Source organism: Acartia tonsa, chromosome 3 (genome assembly GCF_053477335.1).
Source record: "Acartia tonsa isolate MP-2025a chromosome 3, ASM5347733v1, whole genome shotgun sequence".
Taxonomy (NCBI): Eukaryota; Metazoa; Arthropoda; class Copepoda; order Calanoida; family Acartiidae; genus Acartia; species Acartia tonsa.
The window spans coordinates 13988252-14012260 of NC_137262.1; the positions used below are offsets into that span (position 1 = coordinate 13988252).

The 24009-nt window shown below is 31.7% G+C and overlaps 1 protein-coding gene across 1 annotated transcript in view; it reads left to right on the plus strand.

Moving 5' to 3' along the window:
• The first annotated feature begins 328 nt into the window (after positions 1-328).
• Positions 329-24009, plus strand: part of LOC145313398 (uncharacterized) — a 41221-nt gene continuing 17540 nt past the window's right edge. Inside the window, exons 1-4 of the mRNA XM_080152767.1 lie at positions 329-1464; positions 8918-9038; positions 9820-9993; positions 14880-15007. Of these exons, the coding sequence (XP_080008893.1) occupies positions 1119-1464; positions 8918-9038; positions 9820-9993; positions 14880-15007 (769 nt within the window). The 5' untranslated portion in view covers positions 329-1118. The remainder of the gene's footprint in view (positions 1465-8917; positions 9039-9819; positions 9994-14879; positions 15008-24009) is intronic.

Genomic DNA, 24009 nt, shown 5'->3' on the forward strand with positions numbered 1-24009 from the left:
CAGCTCTAAAGTGTACTTTTCTTCAGCTTTTATCAATCAAAATAAACTTGCTAAAAAATATCAAGTTTTTAACCATATTGCAGAGATTTAAAAAAAATTTTAATCTAAAGATTTAGCGTTTTTTAATTAATCAAATTACGGAGAAGTCAAACAACATTGTAAGTTTAACTAATCTTACTAAACTATTATTGAATAGAATCGATTAAATGAAATTTGCAGGTGTAAAATTTGATATTAGATTTCTCCAAATAAAATGAATAAAATTAAACAATATTTAATATATTCTAAACATTATGAATTCATAATAAGTGTATTGAATTTGAATTTCAGATTGGTTTAAGAATGAGTTACTAGCTGTCATGGTTTGACAATACAATATGTCCCCAGCCCACCCTTGGTTACTACATACATAAACATGAACATACAAAGTATTGAATAATATATTTAGAAACTATTGTTGTATATATTAGATTATACTTGAGATGAAAATAATATATACAAGTATTGTTTACTCAAAATCTGCATTTATGTGCATTAATAATACGCCTCATAGTTATGCCTATGTGACATAGTGAAATTTTAACACATAAACAAACTTTAGTGAATATAGTGAAAATAAACTAAATAAAAAGATTATAATTAGTTTTTTATAGAAAAAAAATACCATTAGACATTATTAACCTAAAAAAGCAGTGGTCATAAAAAAATTGACCATCAAAATTTCTAAAATATCCACACCCAGCATTGACCCAATGATTTGATGAGTGCGTAGGTGTATTAGGGGAGTTTCACACATATCCCCCCCCCCCCCCACTACTCCACTCCAGGACACCTAGGGGCAGAAGGTACAACCCCCAATCCCCCTCTTCTGAATTAATAAGGATCTAGTTATCAATATTTTATAATCTAATGCAATATTTTGATGGAGCTAGACGCTCAATCACTTTGCCCAAGAAAAATATCATCTTTCAATCATATTTGTGTCTATATTGGCATTTCTAGTAACCATGAGCGCCTATTATGTATAGTTAATATATTCAGTGAAAGTTATTGATTGATAGATTTATTTTTTACCCAAATATTTATGTTAAAAAATTAGAACAACAAATAGTGAAAATATGGACCCTAGGCGAGCTCAAACAGTTAGTGGGGGCGGTGGAATGGGGCCCGGTGGGGCCCCACACGCCCCGCGCAGCAGTATAGGTCCCCAGTCACAAGGACGCATGTCAAAATCTGTTATTTCCGCCGGCACGCCAAACAGTCTGGCGGTGCCGGACGAGAGCTTGTCCGTTACCGGCGGTTATTTTCCGTTGCGGTTAACCGGTACCCTGGCCGGGCTTAAGATATTTGGCGGAGCCATGTTGATTGGATTGGGTGCCGCGGCGATTGTTAAAGATGCGGGTTATGCCCGGCACGCGGCTGGCATCTGGGCAGGAGCTATAGTTATTATTTGTGGAATTATAGGTGAGTTTCTATTATACATTTATTTCAATAAAAAGCTAAGTAAAAAGTAATAACTACAGACATAAAAGCATTAACACATATTAGAAACTATCTTAACAGAAATTCGGTTTTACATGTTTAATTTTTTTCTTCAATTTAATAGATGTTTGATATTTCAAAAGGAGATTATTTTGTGCAATAAGCATTCATTAAGTTACGATCATAAAATGTTATAAAATGATAATCCTGAAATGATCTTGCGTTTAGCCAAACTTGGTTAAAAGTCAAATAAGACAAATAATTAAATATCATAATAATTAGTTCATGGCAAAAAAGCTTTAGACGTTCAGATGAGCATGTCTTGGTTTAATAATTGTTCCCATATTTTGAAGCCAACAAATGAGAGAGCGTGTTTATTTTGGGGCCGTTTATAGTTTACAGCTCGATGTCCCCTCCCTCCCTTAAAACAGTACAGATTTTTTCAAAATTTGATTCCCATTGAACGTAATATGTAATTGAAGATGGTAACTTATGTGTTCTCATTCACATTTAGATAACATTTGTTATTTATGTAATCACAAAATTGATTTCCCTAATTTGTCTAAATTTGACAGACGTTTTCCTGCAAGCACAATATACAATAAATACAATATTGTACGTAAATTGTAACTGTAAGTGTTTGAAATTTTGATAATGGTTGCAAGAAAAGCACATGTTATTCAGGGATAAGGGATGGGAAACCTGACCGAAAATTAGGTCTCAGCCTCCTTTTTAAAGTGATGGGGCAACTTTTCTTTTTTGCCTATAAAATCAACTCATTTTCGCCAGTTCATTATTGGCTGTAGGCTAATATCCAATAGCCTGAAACTTGCTTTTAGCATTAACCAATTATTAATAACAAACGCGTCCCCCAGTTCATTATTGGCTAAATTAATTCAAGCAAACATAAATTTCTGCTATTAGAAAGACAACAATGGAAAGTTTCTGCTATCAGAAGGACAACAATATATATGACGTTCAATCACATCAACTTATTATTAAATCTACACATTGATAAATGTCCATATAGCAAAACATAAATTGAGAGATCGTTTTTTGAAGACTGAGTAGGATTCAACATTTTATACTTTAGAACAATGTGAAAAACTCATTGTCTTTAGACAATTTAAAAGTTACATTTCATGTGGAATTGATAACCCACCTAAAGATTACAAATACAAAACTAGTTCAATATGTAAATAAAAGTGTACTGTGTTTTGTTAAAAAAAAATTTTCATTAATTTTGGTAAAAATTATTGCACACTTAATTGAACTTTTCTGTTAATATTTAACGTAAAATAATTTTTTTTAAAAATTCTTAATTTATATGTATGCTATGGAACAATTAGTTGATAGAATGTTACCCATGTACTTATTCAAATCTACTTAATTTATTTATTAAAGCTGGGGGGCTAAAGCGGTGTTTATTTCTAAATACAAATTTTGGGGTGAAGTAGATCCCCCCTTAAAATGTTTGAAAATAAATCAGATTTAACCATCTCAAAAAAAACTTTTTTTTTAAATGGGGGGGGGGGGTTGGCGAAGTAATAACGGGATTCTACTTAAAGCCACTAACATATTGGTTCTTTGGAAAGTTTTTATTATATTTTATGATTGGTGAAATCAACTACCTGAATTCTATTCTATACTTTTTTTCTTTGCATTCATATAATAGCTATTTCATCATTGTTCATAGTTTTCAAATCTAACTACTGCGTCATCCCGAAACTAGTTTTTTAGGCCTAGTTGGAAAATAGGCCTGGAATAATATTTTCTTACGTTTCCCATCCCTTATCCCTGATGTTATTTATGTATGGGATTTTCATAATTTTCTTATTTTAAACAGTCACGAATAAAATGTATGTTAGGCTGGATGAAAAAATAAACACTTTTAATTTACATACTAATAAAAAATACATATTACATAAGTATTTGATTGTATTAATAATAATAAGTCTATGTCTCGTATTGAGTTTTTGTTAGCATTTATTGGTTTATCTTGATTTTGTAGGTTAGTATTCGAAGACAAGTGTCTATAAATTCCCGAAAGAAATATGAATAACAAGGATGACAACATCCATAAAAGCGAAGCTCTGAAACGGTAGGACAAACGGACATTAACACTTGTATAATGTCAGAACTGAATAATCAGAATGCTAATGTATAAGAGTCAAAGCAAAATTTAAGTAAATTTGTTGAAAAACTGCTTGATACAGGATAATGATTATGGACATACTTACATTTTTAGTACTTGATTATAGAGTTGCTTCGCTTATAATATTGTACTTTGTTGTCCCAGGAATCAGTATACCAAAAATCAGACCAATCGGATAATTAGGTCACATACAAATTTGTTGTTAAAATGAAAAAAAATCAACATGTTTAAAATGGACGTACGGACATTCTGGTAATGATTATAGAGTTGCTACGCTTTCTAACTCGTACCTAACTATTACAGGAATCACCATGCAAAATTTGAAATCGATAGGACAATTCTAACATGCCTAAATTAACGAAAAAAGCTATTTAAAAAAGTAAAAAAATCAACATGTTTAAAATGGACGTACGGACATTTTGGTAATGATTATAGAGTTGCTACGCTTTCCAAATCGTACCTAACTACTAAAGGAATCACCATGCAAAATTTGAAATCGATAGGACAATTCTAACATGTCTAAATTAACGAAAAAAGCTATCCGTTACGGACGTACGGACGGACGTTCGGACGTTCGGACGTACGGACGTACGGACGGACCGACCCTAATTATAGAAAAGCTTCGCTTTTAAAAATGCTATACTTTTAACTAAGTAGTAAAATTCTTTAAATTACCAAAAATTTATGACTCTTTTTCAAATCAATATCGCCTAACTTTGAAACTGTTATGAAATACTAGAGTTGGCTCGATATAACTATCTCGCTATTGGCTAGGTTTATTCAATGATTTATTTACTTTTTATGGATTTACAATATAAAATACGCTCTATATTTCTATAAAATCCTTTCGTGGCATTCTTTTACTAAAAACCCACCTTGTATTGGCATAGTTTAATAACCAATTCAAAATTAATCTAATAACCTTTACAAACTGACATTTTAATTCATACATTTTATTTCACAAATTCACTCTCTTTAGATTTTTTTTGAAAAAGATGACATTGAATATGTTTTTGAAAACATGTTGTGTTCATCACAACATGTTGTAACATACACAGGGGTGGGTTTTTATAAAAAGAATGATGCGTTATTTTTTTTTATCTTTCCTTTGTCATGAAATCTATGTACTTTTCTCTGTCTCTCTTTCTCTCCCCCTCTCTGTCTCTTTCTCTCTCTCTCTCTCTGTCAACAATATTTTTTGAAACAATATTTTTCAATTTTATATACTTTAGCATGTAAACTAAGGCTGTAAAATTGTAATCTTTATCCAATGCTGATGTGGCTCATTTGGTTAAGGCGTCAGGTTTGAGATGTTAAGTTTCAAGATGAGTGGTTCAAGACTCACCACTGAAATTTTTTTTAAATCTTATATACTTTGGCATGTAAATTAAGGCTGTAAAACTATAATCTTTATCCAATGCTTGTGTGGCTCTTTTGGTTAAGGCGTCAGGTTTGAGATGTCAAGTTTCAAGGTGGGTGGTTCAAGACTCACCACAGAAACATTATTTTTCTTTCAATTTTATATACTTTGGCATGTAAACTAAGGCTGTAAAACATTAGTTATTGTCTCAAGTGATTTAGCTCTTTTGGTTAAGACGTCAGGTTTGAGATGTCAAGTTTCAAGGTGGGTGGTTCAAGACTCACCACTGAAACATTATTTTTTTAAATCTTATTTATTTTGGTACATAAACTAAGGCTGTAAAACAATAGTGATTGTCTTTTGCTGAATCAGCTCTTTTGATTAAGGCATCAGATTGAAGATGTCAAGTTTCAAGGTGGGGTGTTCAAGTCTCACCACTGAAACATTATTTTTTTAAAATCTTATATACTTTGGCATGAAAATCAAGGCTGTAAAACTATAATAATTGTCTTATACTGATTTAGCTCTTTTGGTTAAGGCGTCAGGTTTGAGATGTCAAGTTTCAAGGTGGGTGGTTCAAGACTCACCACTGAAACATTAATTTTCTTTCAATTTTATATACTTTGGCATGTAAATTAAGGCTGTAAAACATTAGTCATTGTCTCAAGTGATTTAGCTCTTTTGGTTAAGACGTCAGGTTTGAGATGTCAAGTTTCAAGGTGGGTGGTTCAAGACTCACCACTGAAACATTATTTTTTTAAATCTTATTTATTTTGGTACATAAACTAAGGCTGTAAAACAATAGTGATTGTCTCTTGCTGAATCAGCTCTTTTGATAAAGGTGTCAGATTGAAGATGTCAAGTTTCAAGGTGGGTTGTTCAAGACTCACCACTAAAACATTATTTTTTTAAAAATCTTATATACTTTGGCATGTAAATTAAGGCTGTAAAACTATAGTAATTGTCTCATACTGATTTAGCTCTTTTGGTTAAGGCGTCAGGTTTGAGATGTCAAGTATCAAGGTGGGTGGTTCAAGACTCACCACTGAAACATTATTTTTTTCAATCTTATTTACTTTGGCATGTAAACTAAGGCTGTAAAACAATAGTAATTATCTCATGATAATATAGCTCTTTTGGTAAAGGTGTCAGGTTTGAGATGTCAAGTTTCAAGGTGGATGGTTCCAGACTCACCACTGAAACATTATTTTTCTTTCAATCTTATATACTTTGGAATGTTTACTAAGGCTGTAAAACTGTAGTAATAGTCTCCTACTGATTTAGCTCTTTTGGTTAAGACGTCAGGTTTTAGATGTCAAGTTTCAAGGTGGGTGGTTCAAGACTCACCACTGAAACATTATTTTTTTCAATCTTATTTACTTTGGCATGTTTACTAAGGCTGTAAAACTATAGTAATTGTCTCATAATAATTTAGCTCTTTTGGTAAAGGCGTCAGGTTTGAGATGTCAAGTTTCAAGGTGGATGGTTCCAGACTCACCACTGAAACATTATTTTTCTTTCAATCTTACATACTTTGGAATGTTTATTAAGGCTGTAAAACTATAGTAAATGTCTCATGCTGATTTAGCTCTTTTGGTTAAGACGTCGGGTTTGAGATGTCAAGTTTCAAGGTGGGTGGTTCAAGACTCACAACTGAAACATTATTTTTTTCAATCTTTTTTACTTTGGCATGTGAACTAAGGCTGTAAAATAATAGTAATAGTCTCATGCTGAATTAGCTCTTTTGATTAAGGCGTCAGGTTTGAGATGTAAAGTTTCAAGGTGGGTGGTTCAAGACTCACCACTGAAACAATATTTTTTTAATCTTATATACTTTGGCATGTAATAGCTTTTTGATATTTTAAGTGACTGTTAGTATAAGGTAAATGTTTAAAAATATTTTTTTACTTTTACCAAATATTAATTATTATCTCAGAGAGTGAAAATGATAATTAGTGTTAAGGGTAGATTTGAACCATCTGACCTGAACTGGAACCTCATCTCTACCCCTGAGCTACAATGACAGACATGAAAGAGAGTAAAATTTTAAATTATACTATAAGAATTATGTTTTTGTGTATCTTGTCTTTTTTCACCATTGATAATTGGTCTCCGTCATAGCTCATTTATAGAATGTTGGTTACCTTATCCGTATGATGCGGTTTCGAGGCTCTCCGAGAGGGGCGGGGTTTTTGTAGTTGTTAAAAATTGGAAGAATTTATAAAACAAAAGTTGTCACAAATATAGGTATTAAATAATGTTAGTCATTTTTTATATGAAATTTTTTTAATATCAAGATTATTTGTGTATTAATAGTACCAAAACAGTATTCTGCATGCCTTGAATACCTGTTAAAATTGTGTATATTTGTAACCTTGTCAATCAAAACTAAGAACACTATATCAAGAATCTTCTCATGACGGTTTTATTGGCGTGGCTCGCGAGTTGCGAGATAATGAAAGCAAGCTAGACAAAATTTAAGAATTTTTACGAGTAGTAGAAGAATAAATTACTCATTTTTAGAGAATTTTAAAAATTCTTCTTACATAATACTCACAACTTTTAGTTTTCTGTCTTAAAAATTGGTAAAACTTATAAATTAATAAATTAATTTTCTAATGTAATATTCTAATTTATATAACTGCATCTTTTAATATTACAAAAGTCTGTTCCAATTTAGTATTCTTTTGATACTGATTTAACTATTTTTATTTCACTTTTAAATATATAAACTAAGCTATAAACAAGCCACACCCCATATTTACCAAAAATCTTGTTAGAGTTAGTCTGTTTCCAAAATATAATTTGCTAGTAATAGCTATCAATTATTCTCTAATCTCCAGGGAGGGAAGGGACATTGGACTTTAAATTATTATGGTACCCAAAGTTTTTAAATTAGTTCTTTCATTCGTTGGCTTAAAAACTTTGGGTACAAATATGAAATCTTGATTTTTGGATTCAAATTAGCAAAGTTCAATCTTTCCAACAAATGAGTTACTTTTGTTTATTATCATATAGGGTTGACATTAATTCATCGCCAAATGTCTTATCCCTTATATCCCTGAATCTCTGTCTAAAGATTAACTTCTGGTGCGGGACTATAATCAAACCTAGCAGAGGGTGCCAATTATAGAGAAAGCTTTGTCAAACAATTTAGGAAATTTTGTGTGCTTTATTTTTTCTTTACATTTCCGATTTTTATTTCATTTTTTGTATTTATTGCGAAGCTACTATACAATTTTTTATGTTTGTAATATTGAAAGAAAATGGAAACCAACGAATCAAGAAGGGCTATGGCATCTCTGAAGGGAATCTAAGCATATTGCCTCCAAATTTTCCACTAATCAAAATTATTTTTATGAGATAAATTCAAGGTATCTTATAGGACAAAAGAAAACTTAAATAGTGTAATAGTTACCAAATTTAACATATAAAAAGGATAACCCAATCATAGACTTCCAAGTTTTTTTTTAATGGGGAGGGTATAAAATTTTTAGGGAGGGGGGGGGGTAATTCGTATTTGGGGAGGGGGGGGGAAATGAAATTTGTTTTTACCCCCCCTCAAAATTTTTACCCCGGGGTTAAAATTTGATTGGGTAAAATGAAAAAAAAATTGGGGGGGTAATCTTCCCATTACCCCCCCCCCCCCCCTTGGACGTCTATGAACCCAATAGATATACTTACTTGCAGTTAAACCTATAGAGGCCTCTAGTGACACTTCAAAGAAAGGATGAGTGGTATTTTTTCATAGAGGGTTGGAGGAGGTACTCTCTTACAAAAATAGTTATACTCCTTCAATGTGTGACACACACACACACAGACAGACACCCTGATACTATGTTATAATAAATGACTTAATCTTTCTTGTTTGAGTGTACAATCTTTTTTATTAATTGAAAAATAATTTGTTTTTATTTCAGGAGCTTACACAGTTCGAACCCGAGCTGGGAGAATATACGTGATAACATTTCTAGCTGCTTCCTTAGTCTCATTACTAGCTTCAATATTACTCATCATATACTCTGCCACTGGACTAGCCAAGTAAGTAATGATAACATTTCTAGCTGCTTCTTTAGTCTCATTACTAGCTTCAATATTACTCATCATTTACTCTGCCACTGGACTAGCCAAGTAAGTAGTGATAACATTTCTAGCTGCTTCCCTAGTCTCATTACTAGCTTCAATATTACTCATCATATACTCTGCCACAGGTCTAGCCAAGTAAGTATTGATAACATTTCTAGCTGCTTCTTTAGTCTCATTACTAGCTTCAATATTACTCATCATATACTCTGCCACCGGACTAGCCAAGTAAGTATTGATAACATTTCTAGCTGCTTCTTTAGTCTCATTACTAGCTTCAATATTACTCATCATATACTCTGCCACAGGACTAGCCAAGTAAGTAATGATAACATTTCTAGCTGCTTCTTTAGTCTCATTACTAGCGTCAATATTACTCATCATATACTCTGCCACTGGACTAGCCAAGTAAGTAATGATAACATTTCTAGCTGCTTCCCTAGTCTCATTACTAGCTTCAATATTACTCATCATATACTCTGCCACAGGACTAGCCAAGTAAGTAATGATAACATTTCTAGCTGCTTCTTTAGTCTCATTACTAGCGTCAATATTACTCATCATATACTCTGCCACAGGACTAGCCAAGTAAGTAATGATAACATTTCTAGCTGCTTCCCTAGTCTCATTACTAAGCGAAATATAGTTATTTATCGTGTAAAATTTTAATATCCATGACATAATCCCCCTTGATTTCTTAATTCACAGATTTTTAAAAGCTAATATTCATTTATTAAAGGGATGCGAACACTCCGTACGGTGTTATCGAGACCGAGACTGGTGAGATAGTTCCCATAGAGACGGAGGACAACCTGATCCACAGGGAGGCTGCCATGCTCATCAACACTCTACTCATCATCATTGGTTTCCTTGACATCATATTCAGCCTTCCCTCGGTTATCATTTGTCTCAGGTTAGTTCTTAGCTTTTATGTTGCTTAGCTACTCGATAAATTTTCTTGGGATTAGTCCCTTTCGTGGCAACGCATCTTAAGGAGCGTTTCGTCGTATTTTCACAGTAGCTTTGTATAGGTTATTTTAGGTTAGGGTAGGTTATTGTCCCCCAGGGTTTGGCAATTGGTTCCGCAGGGATAGAGCCCCCCGCAGGGACTAAAATAGGAGAAAAGCTACTGTGAAAATATGGAGAAACGTCACTTAAGAGGCGTTGCCACGAAAGGGACTATACTCTTTTTCTCTTATGTAAGTCTCCAGTTACTGTCATTTTAGATTGAAATGCCAATATAAATATACAAACTTAAATCAATTTGTTAAGTTTTTTTTCCTTGGGAGGAAATCAAATAATTTAACATAACAGTTCTTTCTGCATCTCTGAGACTTCAATATTTTATTTTATATCATAAGTAATAAGAAAGATTTCAATGTTTTTCTTTACAAATTTCCTAACTTAATTGCATAATATGTTTAATTATATATTATTAAAAATCCTTATATGTGAAATGTATGTTGATTGAAAAGTACAAAATTATTTGGATGAAACCAATGATTACAGATGAAAATTCCCATTAAATTAACACATATATTTCATCATTTATCATTCTACAGGGATCATACTGTTCATTAGTAGCACAGCAAGAGCTTAATAAAAGCTACATTTAGTAGTCTGACTACTAATGTAGTAAACATGAGCCTTGGTTGACGAATCTTTAAAAAAAATAAGACCTCTATCCTTTAAAGTAGCTGGGAAAATGACGAACCCCAAACTGTCCCACTTTGAGAAAGACGATTCCAGTGACGTCATATACGTTTAGGGAAGGGAGGAAGAAAATCTCTTCCCTTTTCTCCCAACTTTTGAAGAGATTTTCTTCCCCCCTTCCCTTTTTCTTTCCCGAAACGTATATGACGTCACTGGAATCGTCTTTCTCAAAGTGGGACAGTTTGGGGTTCGTCGGGAGAATCCTAAGTTTGTCTTTTGAACAAACAACCGTGCACTAGTTATGGAGTAGCTGCGCTTCTAATAAGATAGGATTGCGATATTAAATTTGTTCCAAGGAGCTCCCCTTTCAGAACTTTTTCATTAATTTTCACCTAAAGCGAAAAAGTGATTTCAACACTCTTTAGCCTTTACTAAGGAGTATTACGTTAAAGTTATAAAATATTAAAAATGCTCTAATTAATCAAAGAAGTAATATATAGCGCACTAACAACAAGCTGGCAATATTTTAGACATTAAAAAGATTTTTTTACAGTAATAAAATCTTATGACATATTTAGCCAATGAAAAGTTTAAATCTTGTAATTCTGTACTTAAGGATCTCGCTAACAGCTGAACCGCTGTACTGAGAAGGTTGTTTTTTTTTGGTGGGGGGGTTCAGCGATCCTTCTAAGAGAAATCCTCCATAGAAAAAAATACCCCGCTAGTATCTAAGTAAAGCAATAGCAAAGCCTATATAGTATATAATACCAATACCCCTATTTTACGTATTTTATAATAATTCTATTCAAGAGGTAAAGTGAGTACGTAATTGTATATCATTAAGTCCGGGTCTGTAGAATTAGTTTAATTTTGTAACTTTACAGAAGCCATTCCTTGTCTTTGATGTGCTAAACTTCTCATGATCTATCTGCAATTGTTCTCGATACAGAAATTGTTCTCAATTAAATTCAATGATTTCATTGTTTTTTTTGTTTTTTTTTCTCAATTCTTAAAACTCATCTCGATGTCTACCTACTCCCCTCGGAATAAAGCTATTCTTAAAATAACTTTTTCCGTCTTATAAGTTATTATAGGCGGCTTATTGTGCCTTAGAATTAATTCTTTGGGAAAAACATCTAAAACTTAGCTTTTAAGACATTAAGCAATAAAAACGTATTTAAGAGACAAACACAACTGTAGTTTCCCCTTATGTCTTTTTAATTGCTACTTCTAAGTCAAAGTTTAAGTTTCTTTTAGTGGTGTGTACTGGGTTTTACCAATAGGGTTAGAGCTTGAAGGGGGGGGGGGAGGCAGGCAATCCATATTTTAATATTAAAGGGGATTTTTATGTTTTGGCCCTTAAATTTTTTCCATGATTTGATTAAGAAGTATATTCTGTAAATAGGGAAAATATCTTCGCCCTTTTGAAATGTGTTGGTTCTTGTTGGCTGAGTGTTTAAAAGTTCCGACAAGGGCGTATTTAAATTCTTAACAAAAGGATGAAATAACAAAAACGCACGAATTAGCTTTCTTCTTGAATAAATTCAATTTTCCTTGTATGTAGTTTATAACAAAAGATTAGAAAGGAGATAATAATTATTTATCGTTTCGTATTATATACAACTTTCCGCGAATATTAAAATGAAAAATTATAAGATTAAACCAGCTTTGTTAGCACCCAAGGGCCGAAAACTGGTATTGAATCTATGAATCTTATTTTGATATTCATGGAAAATTGTCTGTAATTCGATGCTATACATGTTTTTTTCAGTATGGCTGAGAAACGGTTCTAATACACCGGATATTAATCGGTTTAGAATACATACTGAAAAAAAATTAAGGAAATTAAGAGCTAAAGATTTGTAATTGTCTTGAATTGTGACTTTTTGCAATCTTTTTGCAACATGTTGATTGTAAATAAACTGTAAGGTTTAACCTTTCAATTAATTATTTAATTATTGAGAAACAAAAACTGAAGGCCAAAACAAAATATTGTTGAATATTAAAATATTGAATAATAATTAGTTTTATAGTACAAATGTAATTGTTTCATTTAAATTTATTCGTACTTGAACAAAAATTTATAAATTAAAATTTAAAGACACTTATTTTTAAGTTTTTGAAGAAAATTTATGCAAAAGTCACTTGAAGACGAAAATGTAACTGTTTACATGAATTTTACAAGTGTATGCACTTTAAAAGCTGACAAAAAGTGTCAGCTCTCACAACAAAGATTTACTAATTTAGACAAATTTAAATTCATTGTTTTAGCAGGTTAGCTTATACCGACCAAAAGGACCAACATGTCCAATAATAGCGAAAATGAATATTTTTATTATTTTTAAGAAAAAAACATGTTTCTAGCCCCTGTAGTGAGCTCTAATTGTGACCTTTTTCATCCAGTGGGTATATTCTATTCTTACTTAACCAAACCTAACATAAAATATCATCAAAATTCATATGTTTCGCAAAGTTTTTTTTTAAACCGAAATATTTTGTAAAGGTAAAATGGCTGTATATTGAATGACACCTATTTCACAAAATTGCCATTATGACGGCACGAATGGTTATGGTTTGTACAGTTAGGTTAGGTTAGAATCCGCGTAGTGGTTAGGCCCAAGCCATCCGCATGGGCTAGTGGATAAGATGGATTTCGTAGACGCATCCCAAAGGGATAAAACTCCATTGGAACCATAGGAAGATAACGGCTGGATAAAAGTGGGGGAACAATTGAATTTAAAAGAACAGTAGGGCAAACCAGCAAGTTTAACTTGTATAGTAGATTTGCAATTGTTGCCAGACTAACATTTGAACTAACTAAATCTTAATCCAAAGTTTGCCTAACTCTAAAATTGCACACGTACAGGCCAAAATGTCAATCTTCTTATTCAAGGCTTTTACAATTGGCTTAACAGTACTTATTACACTATTAGCCTTATTAACCCTTTTTCACACATATCAACGTTTCAAATTATACTCTGCAACTTGATTTATGTATTACTTCAAATTATATCTAATTTTGGGATGTAATATGTAGTTGTTGAAATAAGAACTGTTCGTTGATTTTATTTAAAATTTCATAGTTACCATTTTAATTAGATAAAAAGTTACATTTTCTTACAATTTTAGAGACTTTTCAAAAAATTAAATTAGTGTTTTTCATCATTTGTTTAGTCCTTAGCCCTGTAAAAAATTTTAGGATTTTTTTTTCTCAGATACCCAAAAAAATCAAAATCAAAGATCTTTAAACTTTTGACATCTTAAAAATTTTGATACATTTTTTTCTTTTTTGTTGAACATGAACATTTGCTTGCGCTATATTTTGTATAAATTTAAGTATAAAGTGCAAATAAGTATATAATTTATTCCATTCCGAGTGGTGTTGTTTAACCCCTAAAGCAAATGCACAATTGTACATATTTGTGCATTAAAGAACACAGTATTTTACATTTAAATATACTAACAGATTGTAACAGACTGGCTTTGCTTTTTTTACTCCCTTTAGGCTAAAACATCAATGGAAGTTGAAAAATTTAACTACAATTCATACAATATAAATTTAAATAAGGATAGTATTAAACTTTAGCCCTAAAAAAGAAGTCAATCAGTGCTTTTCGCAGCTTTTTAAACCCTTAATTTTGTCAATTTTAACCGATAGTACACAATCCATATAACATATTTGGTAGCCTTCAATTTTTGGTCAAGTTTTTAGATGATATGCCCTCTGGCGTGACAGCAGGGAATGAAGAATGATCATGCCATAAATTACTTTTTTTCTTCTAGTATTTTAAAATTCATTCATTATAAGCTAAATGCACATAACTATCATTTAAAATACTTCAAGTACTTTAAGTATCACAGTTGTTTCTCAAAAAATATGCAAACGTTGTCAGAGACAGGACATTTTCTTTTGTGTAAAAATCTTCCAAAATAAAAAAAAATCGTTGAAATTTAATAAAATGAAATACCCATAAGTTTTTAGAAATTGATAAAAAAATATTTTTACAATAATCTTTGATCCTTTTAATTAGGAAACAGACTTAAATTTTTAACATACTTTCAGTAGATATTATTTTAACAAATTGAAAATAGAAAAAAATTTGGCCCATTTGGTTTATACCAATTTGATAATTATTTATTTTTTAGAGAGCTGTGCGACTGTTATGATCCAAGTTTCATTGGTGGAGGTCGGGGTCGAGGCCCCGCAGGTAGCAGAGACTGGCTCATCAACTGGTTAGGCCAACAGAATACAGTTTTCTATAGTCAAAATTCAGGTAATTGATATTTTAACCTATATTGATAAAAACATATAAATAAAGTTAACTAATGGTGCTGTTTCTTTCTAAACAAAAGATTGCACTAAAAAACGTCCTTTTATTTAATGTCTAATTGTCGTCAAAACCAAATATCGATAATGTGTCAGCTATAACATTTTTTTCAAAATACTCTTATTCATAATAAACAATTTTCCCCCTGTGTATAGTATCTGATTACCAGGGTGCGGCAGCTTGTAAGCCTTGGGTAAATTAATATTTCTTTAATTTTAAAAATCAGTCTCAATCTGACCTAAATTCACTATTCAACTTTTATCAAAAATTTTATAGCATTCAAACGGGTTTTAATTTTAAGGCTTAGCCGCGGCTAACGCGCGGCTGCTGAGTAGATCTTTTCATGAAAATACCCTTTTTCGAATTTCAATTTTCTGCTAACCTAAAAAGTTACTTTAGAGGCCTAGAAATATATGTACAAAATTTCAGCTCTCTATCTCTACTGGCGACCTAGCGCCAGGCATGTAAAATATCAACAGATAACGGTAGCACGGCGGTTTTAACAATATCTCAGTAATGTGCATGTTTTTAGCTCTTCTGCATCTTTCAATTTAAACACATAAGGCCAAAGATATTATATACAAAAAATCTTTTGTCAAAGTCTACTCTAGACCTAGCGCCAGTCAGTTTTCTAAAATCATGCATTTTATACCTGTGAAAAATGAAATCTCCAGCGCTAGGTGTAGAGTAGACTTTGACAAAAGATTTTTGGGATATCATATCTTAGGCCTTATGTGTTTAAGTTGAAATATGCAGAACACCTAAATTCACCTTCCAAGCCATTCTCTAAGCATTTAAATTTATTTTATGAAATAACGGGATTTCAAAACTGCCTTTTGAAAAGGCCTAAAAAGTATCTTTTTTTGTCCCTTTTTTACTGTATATAGTTACAACTTATTAAGATATTATTCTCAGTTAAAAAAAAATTAGCGCTTCCAGCACCAAAACCGGCAAAAACAGGCAGTTAAACTTCTGAACCCCTACTTAACCCCCTGACAGACCCCCCCTCTATCTCGGCTCCTGTTACAGATAGAGACGTAAAACTTTTTTCTGATTGTTCATGTGTATTTTTAGAGAATTGCTTTTTCTAGTCATAGCGGTCAGACCGCTAATTATCCGCTTTTTAGCGGCCAGTTGCTAAATATTAAAACAGATGTAGAGCGGCCAATTTTAAAGCTAAGAAAACCAAATTTTATGACAAACTATTATTTTTTATAACAAAAAAATACCTTTTTTGACCATCGCCGAAAAACGACAAATAACGGAAACCGCCAATTTTGGCGGTAAAACGGCGGTTGGCGGCGCTAAATAATATTTTTATCTGTTTATAGTTACAACTTATTAAGATATTATTCTCAGTTAAAAAAAAAAATTGGCACTTCAAGCACCCAAACCGGCAAAAACAGGCAGTTAAACTTCTGTATCCCTACATAACCCCATAACAGACCTTCCTCTATCTCGGCTCCTGTTACAGATAGAAGTTAAAAACTTTTTTCTGTTGGTTCATGTGTATTTTTAGAGAAAATTACTTTTTCTAGTCATAGCGGTCAGACTGCTCCTTATCCGCTTTTTAGCAGCCAGCCACTAAATGTTAAAAAAGCTGTAGAGCGGCCAATTTTAAAGCTAGGAAAACCAAATCAATAAAATAAAAATCTATTACATTAGTTTAAACAATTAAATGTCTTGACCCTTTCCAGACCTTAATCAGCCAATTTTTGTATGTAGTCTTTTATTGTGATCATAAACAGATAAAAATATTAATTGGCGCCGCCAACCGTCATTTTACCGCCGAAATTGGCGGTTTCCGTATTTAATGGTCAGAGAAAGCATTTTTTTTGTTATGAAAAATAATTGCTCGTAATAAAATTTGGTTTTCTAGCTTTAAAATTGGCCGCTCTACAGCTTTTTTAATATTTAGCAGCTGGCTGCTAAAAAGCGGATAAGGAGCAGTCTGACCGCTATGACTAGAAAAAGTAATTTTCTCTAAAAATACACATGAACCAACAGAAAAAAGTTTTACGTTTTAGCCAGCTGCTAAATATTAAAAAAGCTGTAGAGCACCCAATTTTAAAGCTAGAAAACCAAATTTTATTACGAGCAATTATTTTTCATAACAAAAAAAATGCTTTCTCTGACCATTAAATACGGAAACCGCCAATTTCGGCGGTAAAATGACGGTTGGCGGCGCCAATTAATATTTTTATCTGTTTATGATCACAATAAAAGACTACATACAAAAATTGGCTGATTAAGGTCTGGAAAGGGTCAAGACAGTTAATTGTTTAAACTAATGTAATAGATTTTTATTTTATTGATTTGGTTTTCCTAGCTTTAAAATTGGCCGCTCTACAGCTTTTTTAACATTTAGTGGCTGGCTGCTAAAAAGCGGATAAGGAGCAGTCTGACCGCTATGACTAGAAAAAGTAATTTTCTCTAAAAATACACATGAACCAACAGAAAAAAGTTTTACGTCTCTATCTGTAACAGGAGCCGAGATAGAGGGGGGTCTGTTATGGGGTTAAGTAGGGATACAGAAGTTTAACTGCCTGTTTTTGCCGGTTTGGGTGCTGGAAGCGCCAATTTGTTTTTTAACTAAGAATAATATCTTAATAAGTTGTAACTATAAACAGATAAAAATATTATTTAGCGCCGCCAACCGCCGTTTTACCACCAAAATTGTTGGTTTCCGTTATTTGTCGTTTTTCGGCGATGGTTAAAAAAGGTATTTTTTTATTATAAAAATAATAGTTTGTCATAAAATTTGGGTTTCTTAGCTTTAAAATTGGCCGTTAAAAAATAATAGTTTGTCATAAAATTTGGTTTTCTTAGCTTTAAAATTGGCCGTTTTACCGCCAAAATTGGCGGTTTCCGTTATTTGTCGTTTTTCGGCGATGGTCAAAAAAGGTATTTTTTTTATTATAAAAAATAATAGTTTGTCATAAAATTTGGTTTTCTTAGCTTTAAAATTGGCCGCTCTACAGCTGTTTTAATATTTAGCGGCTGGACGCTAAAAAGCAGATAAGGAGCGGTCTGACCGCTATGACTAGAAAAAGTAATTCTCTAAAAATACACATGAACAATCAGAAAAAAGTTTTACGTCTCTATCTGTAACAGGAGTCGAGATATAGGGGGGGTCTGTCAGGGGGTTAAGTAGGGGTTCAGAAGTTTAACTGCCTGTTTTTGCCGGTTTTGGTGCTGGAAGCGCCATTTTTTTTTAACTGAGAATAATATCTTAAAAAGTTGTAACTATATACAGTGAAAAAAGGGACAAAAAAAGATATTTTTTAGGCCTTTTCAAAAGGCAGTTTTGAAATCCCGTTATTTCATAAAAAAAATTTAAATGCTTAGAGAATGGCTTGGAAGGTGAATTTAGGTGTTCTGCATATTTCAACTTAAACACATAAGGCCTAAGATATGATATCCCAAAAATCTTTTGTCAAAGTCTACTCTACACCTAGCGCTGGAGATTTCATTTTTCACAGGTATAAAATGCATGATTTTAGAAAACTGACTGGCGCTAGGTCTAGAGTAGACTTTGACAAAAGATTTTTTGGATAAAATATCTTTGGCCTTATGTGTTTAAATTAAAATATGCAGAAGAGCTGAAAACCTTCACATTACTGAGGTATTGTTAAAACCGCCGTGCTACCGTTATCTGTTGATATTTTACATGCCTGGCGCTAGGTCGCCAGTAGAGATAGAGAGCTGAAATTTTGTACATATATTTCTAGGCCCCTAAAGTAACTTTTTAGGTTAGCAGAAGATTGAAATTCGAAAAAGGGTATTTTCATGAAAAGATCTACTGCTGAGCCCTGCTAATATCCATTCTTTTGCGTTGAAAGGTATATTTCCTGATTATATAGTTTGTAAAATTTAATATTGAGAAAATGAGAGCTTATCCTGTCAATTTCGTGGAAGTCCAAGTGGACCATTTGGTGAATTGTCAATTTGATATTACCAGCTTTATTGTATTATTTCAAGGGACACTAGAGAATCCAGCTATTTTATTTCTACTGTGTTCACTAAAAGCGAAGTTTCTATACTTATTTCGTATCTTATTGCTCTTCCTTCAACTAAAATATGTTATTTTACACTTAAAATTTAAAATAAGTACTTAAAAATGAATCTTGAATTTAAACAATATTAACAAGTAAACGGCAAATTTATGTTCCGAAGATTATTGTTGTTTATACCCTTTTGTGCTATTTAACTTTTAATATTTGTTTGGACTTTTTACTGTGCTTTCATTTTATGGATTTCCGAATGCTACAATTAAGCTTTAACTACGTAATTGGTAATTGTTTTAAAAATTTGTATTTTTTATCTATTGTATAAATGTTTATAAAATCAAAAGCAAGTGAGCTTATTTAATCTATTTACTATAAACTTTTTTTTCTTTTACAATAATATTTTTTGATAATCAGAGCGTCCTTTTAAATATCAGAACTGTGAATGTTTTTTCTGTACATGCAACAATTTGTCCCATGATACAATTTAATAAAGACATATTGTAGGTTTCATGTTTTAACTGGACACTTTTTAATTTCTTTTAGAAATTATTTTTTAATCAGAAAATTTTGGAATAGGCCTGGTTGGCTTAGGTCAAGACAATTAATTAATTTGAAAATACATAAAGGCTGCTTAAAAGCTAACGCAAGGCCGGAGTATCGAAAATGATTAAAATCAGCAAAAATTTGCCAGGTTCAAAAAATGCACAGGCAAGGCCGATTTTACTCTCATTATTCATTGGCTATTCTAATGATGCTTTAACTAGTCTGTCAGGCAGCCCTTTGGTAGTAAGCAGCAAAGTTACCAGAAATATCTGTATATTTGTATATTCGATTAATAAAATGTTAAAAGAAAAGTTCTTTATTTTTCAATTGCAAATTTATTAAAAAGTTATCATATGAAGAAAAAAAACAGTTTAAATGTAATTGAGCTAAGCAGTAGCATATGTGATGTGCAAAATAAGGGAAAACTGGAGAATTAGAGAAAAGCACAATATCCTTGAATTTACCTAAAAACTTATTGTTTTAGCCCAACTGAACTAATTTTCTTGTTACTTGTATGGTCCCAAGAATCTCTAAAACAGTCGTCTCATAAAGTATTGTCTGTTAGTCACACTTTTATAAATGATTGATTGAAAGTAATTTCAAACAATGTTTAGTCGTCTCAAGAAATAGTAGGATGTTTATTTGTCAAAGTATTAAGGTGTCTGTCTCTTGGTCAAAGTACTAGAATGTCTATTTAAAAAGGCAGACAAAATTGAAGCTATAAAATTTTTTTAAATAATCAACTTACTTGTTTTAATTCATGTACTCTTTTAAATCAAGAGAAGAAAAGTAGGTTTTTCATAATCCCAACAAAAAATGAAAGGATACTGTATATATAAAAAAAAAACTACTGGGAAATCCTAGAGTTGTAGTAAGCAGAGACAAATCGTTGTTAAAATGCAGTTTTTTGCGCTCTCCTTCCTTCCGGTGAAAATTTTGGCACATTATGTTTCTCTTAAGCAATAAAGTTGTATCTCAGCACAATTAGTACAATAATTTCTCAAGCAAATGTAAGACAGTTTTTAATGACCGTCTTTAAAAAACATTATAGACCTAATTTTCTTAACAAAATATCTTTAAATGAATGCGAAGTTTTAGTTTGAAATACACCAAGTACTAGCGGCTGCGCACATGACATCTTGGGATACTGTATTCGAAAGGAAAGGGCAGAAAAACCTTAAACTTTTCCAATACCTAAATTTCAAAATATAATGGCATAAAACCATCCCGTTTGCATATTTTTATCTTCCCTAAAATATAGAACTCAATCGTTTTAGTGGTTAGTGATTATATATTGAATAATTGGTACATAAGCTTTATGTATATAACATCTACAGAAAACTATGTCCTCGATAAAGATAAAGTAAAGTTCCTTACAATTTTTTATTTATTTCCCAGTGCCATATCCTTCCCTGATTATTCTATGCAAAATATTCGCATGTCACTTGAATGCAAAAAGTTGGGGGTGTGGCCGTCTGTGGAAAATTCGCATGTAGACACATGGCAGAATACTGTTATTTAGCCATTAACACATTATCAAGTAGAAAGGGGATTTTCCACACAAGGGTAATTATAAAATTTACATCCAATACAAAAGTTTCCTTGTTGAAATCTATGTTTTATACAATGTTTAGATTATAATAATGAACCCCTGTATGCTAGGGTCGCAGCTACTGTAAAGAGATTGAAAAACAATTTGTAGTAAAGCAAATAACTAGATGAAATTTAATTGCCGAAGAAGTTAAATACAGCATTATACAGTTATTCAGTAATAGCTTAATTAGTTTGGTTTTTAAATGAATCCTTAAAGTTTTAATTGGAATTAATATTTGCTTGTTTTAGACCACCGTTGAGTTTTTTTTTAAGAACTCTAATCCTGTTACCTAAAAATACTTATATATCAGTAAGATCTCGTGAATAGCTTGACCGACCAATAAACAATTAAAACTACACATCCCAATGTGACAAAGATTTGTAAAATTCTGGTAACAATTGGTTTTATCTTTCAGGGAAGGGTTCAGGTTTCAGGCTATTTTTTTCCTTCTGTGTCCTCCCCTAGGGGCTAGAGTCAAAGCAACTTATGCCTAATATAGTAGAAACTCTAATCTAATGCTTAATTAAGTATGATTATAGAATTTTTCCACTTTATTTTTAGAATTCTCGTCTTTGTCCCAGGAAAATCAATTTTTTTTTGTGGGAAAATCAGTGATTGGAAATTTTGTAACGAGGGAAATTTGGTCACTTAACTATTCTTGGCCAAAACTAGCTCCACACTCACAAGAATTACAACATCCATGAGAAGCGAATCATTATAAAAATCTTGGATGGTCAAACTGACAGACTTATAGAGCAGATGTTTAGTGATCATAAAAAAAAGAGAGAGAACGGAATTATAACAAATAGAATAAAGAAAACTTTATATATGATATCATATACATTCATAAATTTCTAACATGACCGACAGGCCAATAGACCAAGTAAGTCATATGCTCGATATTTATTGCTGTGGGGAATCTTCACAAAATATCACCTGCTATCATAGTCAGTAGCTGAAAAAAAAAATTTTTGACAGACAGGCAAACGGTCAGACGTAAATTTCGAATTATGAAATAGCTTCGCTACTAAAAAGGGGGCAAAGAAAAACACAGAAAAGATATTGAGGCAATATTTATTGCATGTTCTGTGGTTTGAGGTGGCGAGCCACCACCCCCCGGCCCCCCCCCCCCCCCCTAGGCCATATGGTCTTTTTATAGTTAAAATGTATCAATGACTTTTTAGAGCACAGAAGTAGTTCAAACTAAAAGATTTCTGTAATAAGAAATATAAATTATCTCAATTAAAAATTATATAATTTAAAATACCAAAAAAAATGATATAGCCATTTGAGAGATCTTTAGAAACTCCTTTGAAAGGCGCTTGATGAGTTTCTTGTATACCATCGTATTTTAGACTATTTTCTACGAAAAATAAAATAAAACCCTTAATATTAATACCAATTTTGTTAGAACGGGCCTGCAGCACCTCAGGGCTAATAAAACTGGAAGTAATCTTATCATATTTCATTGTACTATTCGTGGAATACTGACAATGATATGATGCAATAAATAACTATTATTATTGAATATAAATAGTAAGATTAAAATCTATGGCATATTATACATGTGTACTGGTCAGGATAAGATAAAGTTTAAATAGAATCTAAATAGGTAATTTATATGCTAACCATCTCCCATTCTCATAAACATAACATAATTCTATACTAACATGCATTTATTTATTTACTAAGTATATTTGCGATTACTTTTATTTAATGAAATCTTCCAATTTTTAACATTTACAAAACAGCCTGCTTTATTGCATCAAGATCCATGACAGATCTATATAGGAAATAAACGTCTATAAATGAGCTCGAGTCTTGCAATGGTAAAGTGTTTAAAACTCATAGTGCTCCAATAATCCTCATTAAACTCTCATTGACCAAAGCGATAAGACCTTTATCCTATTTGTTTATGGAATGAATTAAGTTTTTCACTTCATGTAGATATTTGAATTACATTGAAGTATTTAATCCTTATTTCATAAATAAATAATATACGTTCATAATAGAGAAAATCTAAGAAAACTGTATTTTAAAAGAATTCGATTGTGGCGACACTTCCTTTGTGTTAAAATATTAAAACTAAAATTTTAATCATATTAACCCTTTGGTGATGGTAATGTGAAAAAAATATAATTGAAAAAATCTTTTTAAAATCATTTAAATTAATAAATATTTACTTCTTTCTTTTAGATAGTAATGGCGGGGGAGGAAAATTGATTTATTGAGAAATAGAAAAATAGATATGTACTTATAGAAAACTAGCCAATAGCGATATAGTTATATTGAGCCAACTCTAGTCATATATACACTAGAATGACAATCTATATAAAGCGAAGCTCAATAAATAAGAAAAACAAAAAACAGATTTCAAATATTTGAGTGGCATTTTATATTATTATTTTATAAAGAAAAATCTTAGAAAATTAAATGTTTTATTGTTGTAACATTGCTTAAAATGGAATATTTATAATATACTAGCTGTATTTTTTATTTTTATTGAGATGCTACGCTTTTAACATCATATAGATAACTGTTTCAAACAAATAGGACGATTTTGCTATTTCAATATTTGGTATCGAAAAGTAAAATGGAAAAAGTTTACGTACTGGCTTTGGATAGTGAATATTTTTTTACGTTGCTATGCTTTTCACATTTTATAATGACCATTTAATATGAGTTTGTTATCTAATTTACAGAATAATACGAATTAAAGTTTAGTCGGATGTACTGACGGACACAGAATAAATGCAGAAAAACCACAAAATTAACAATATAAATACTTGAGTGTAAATAGA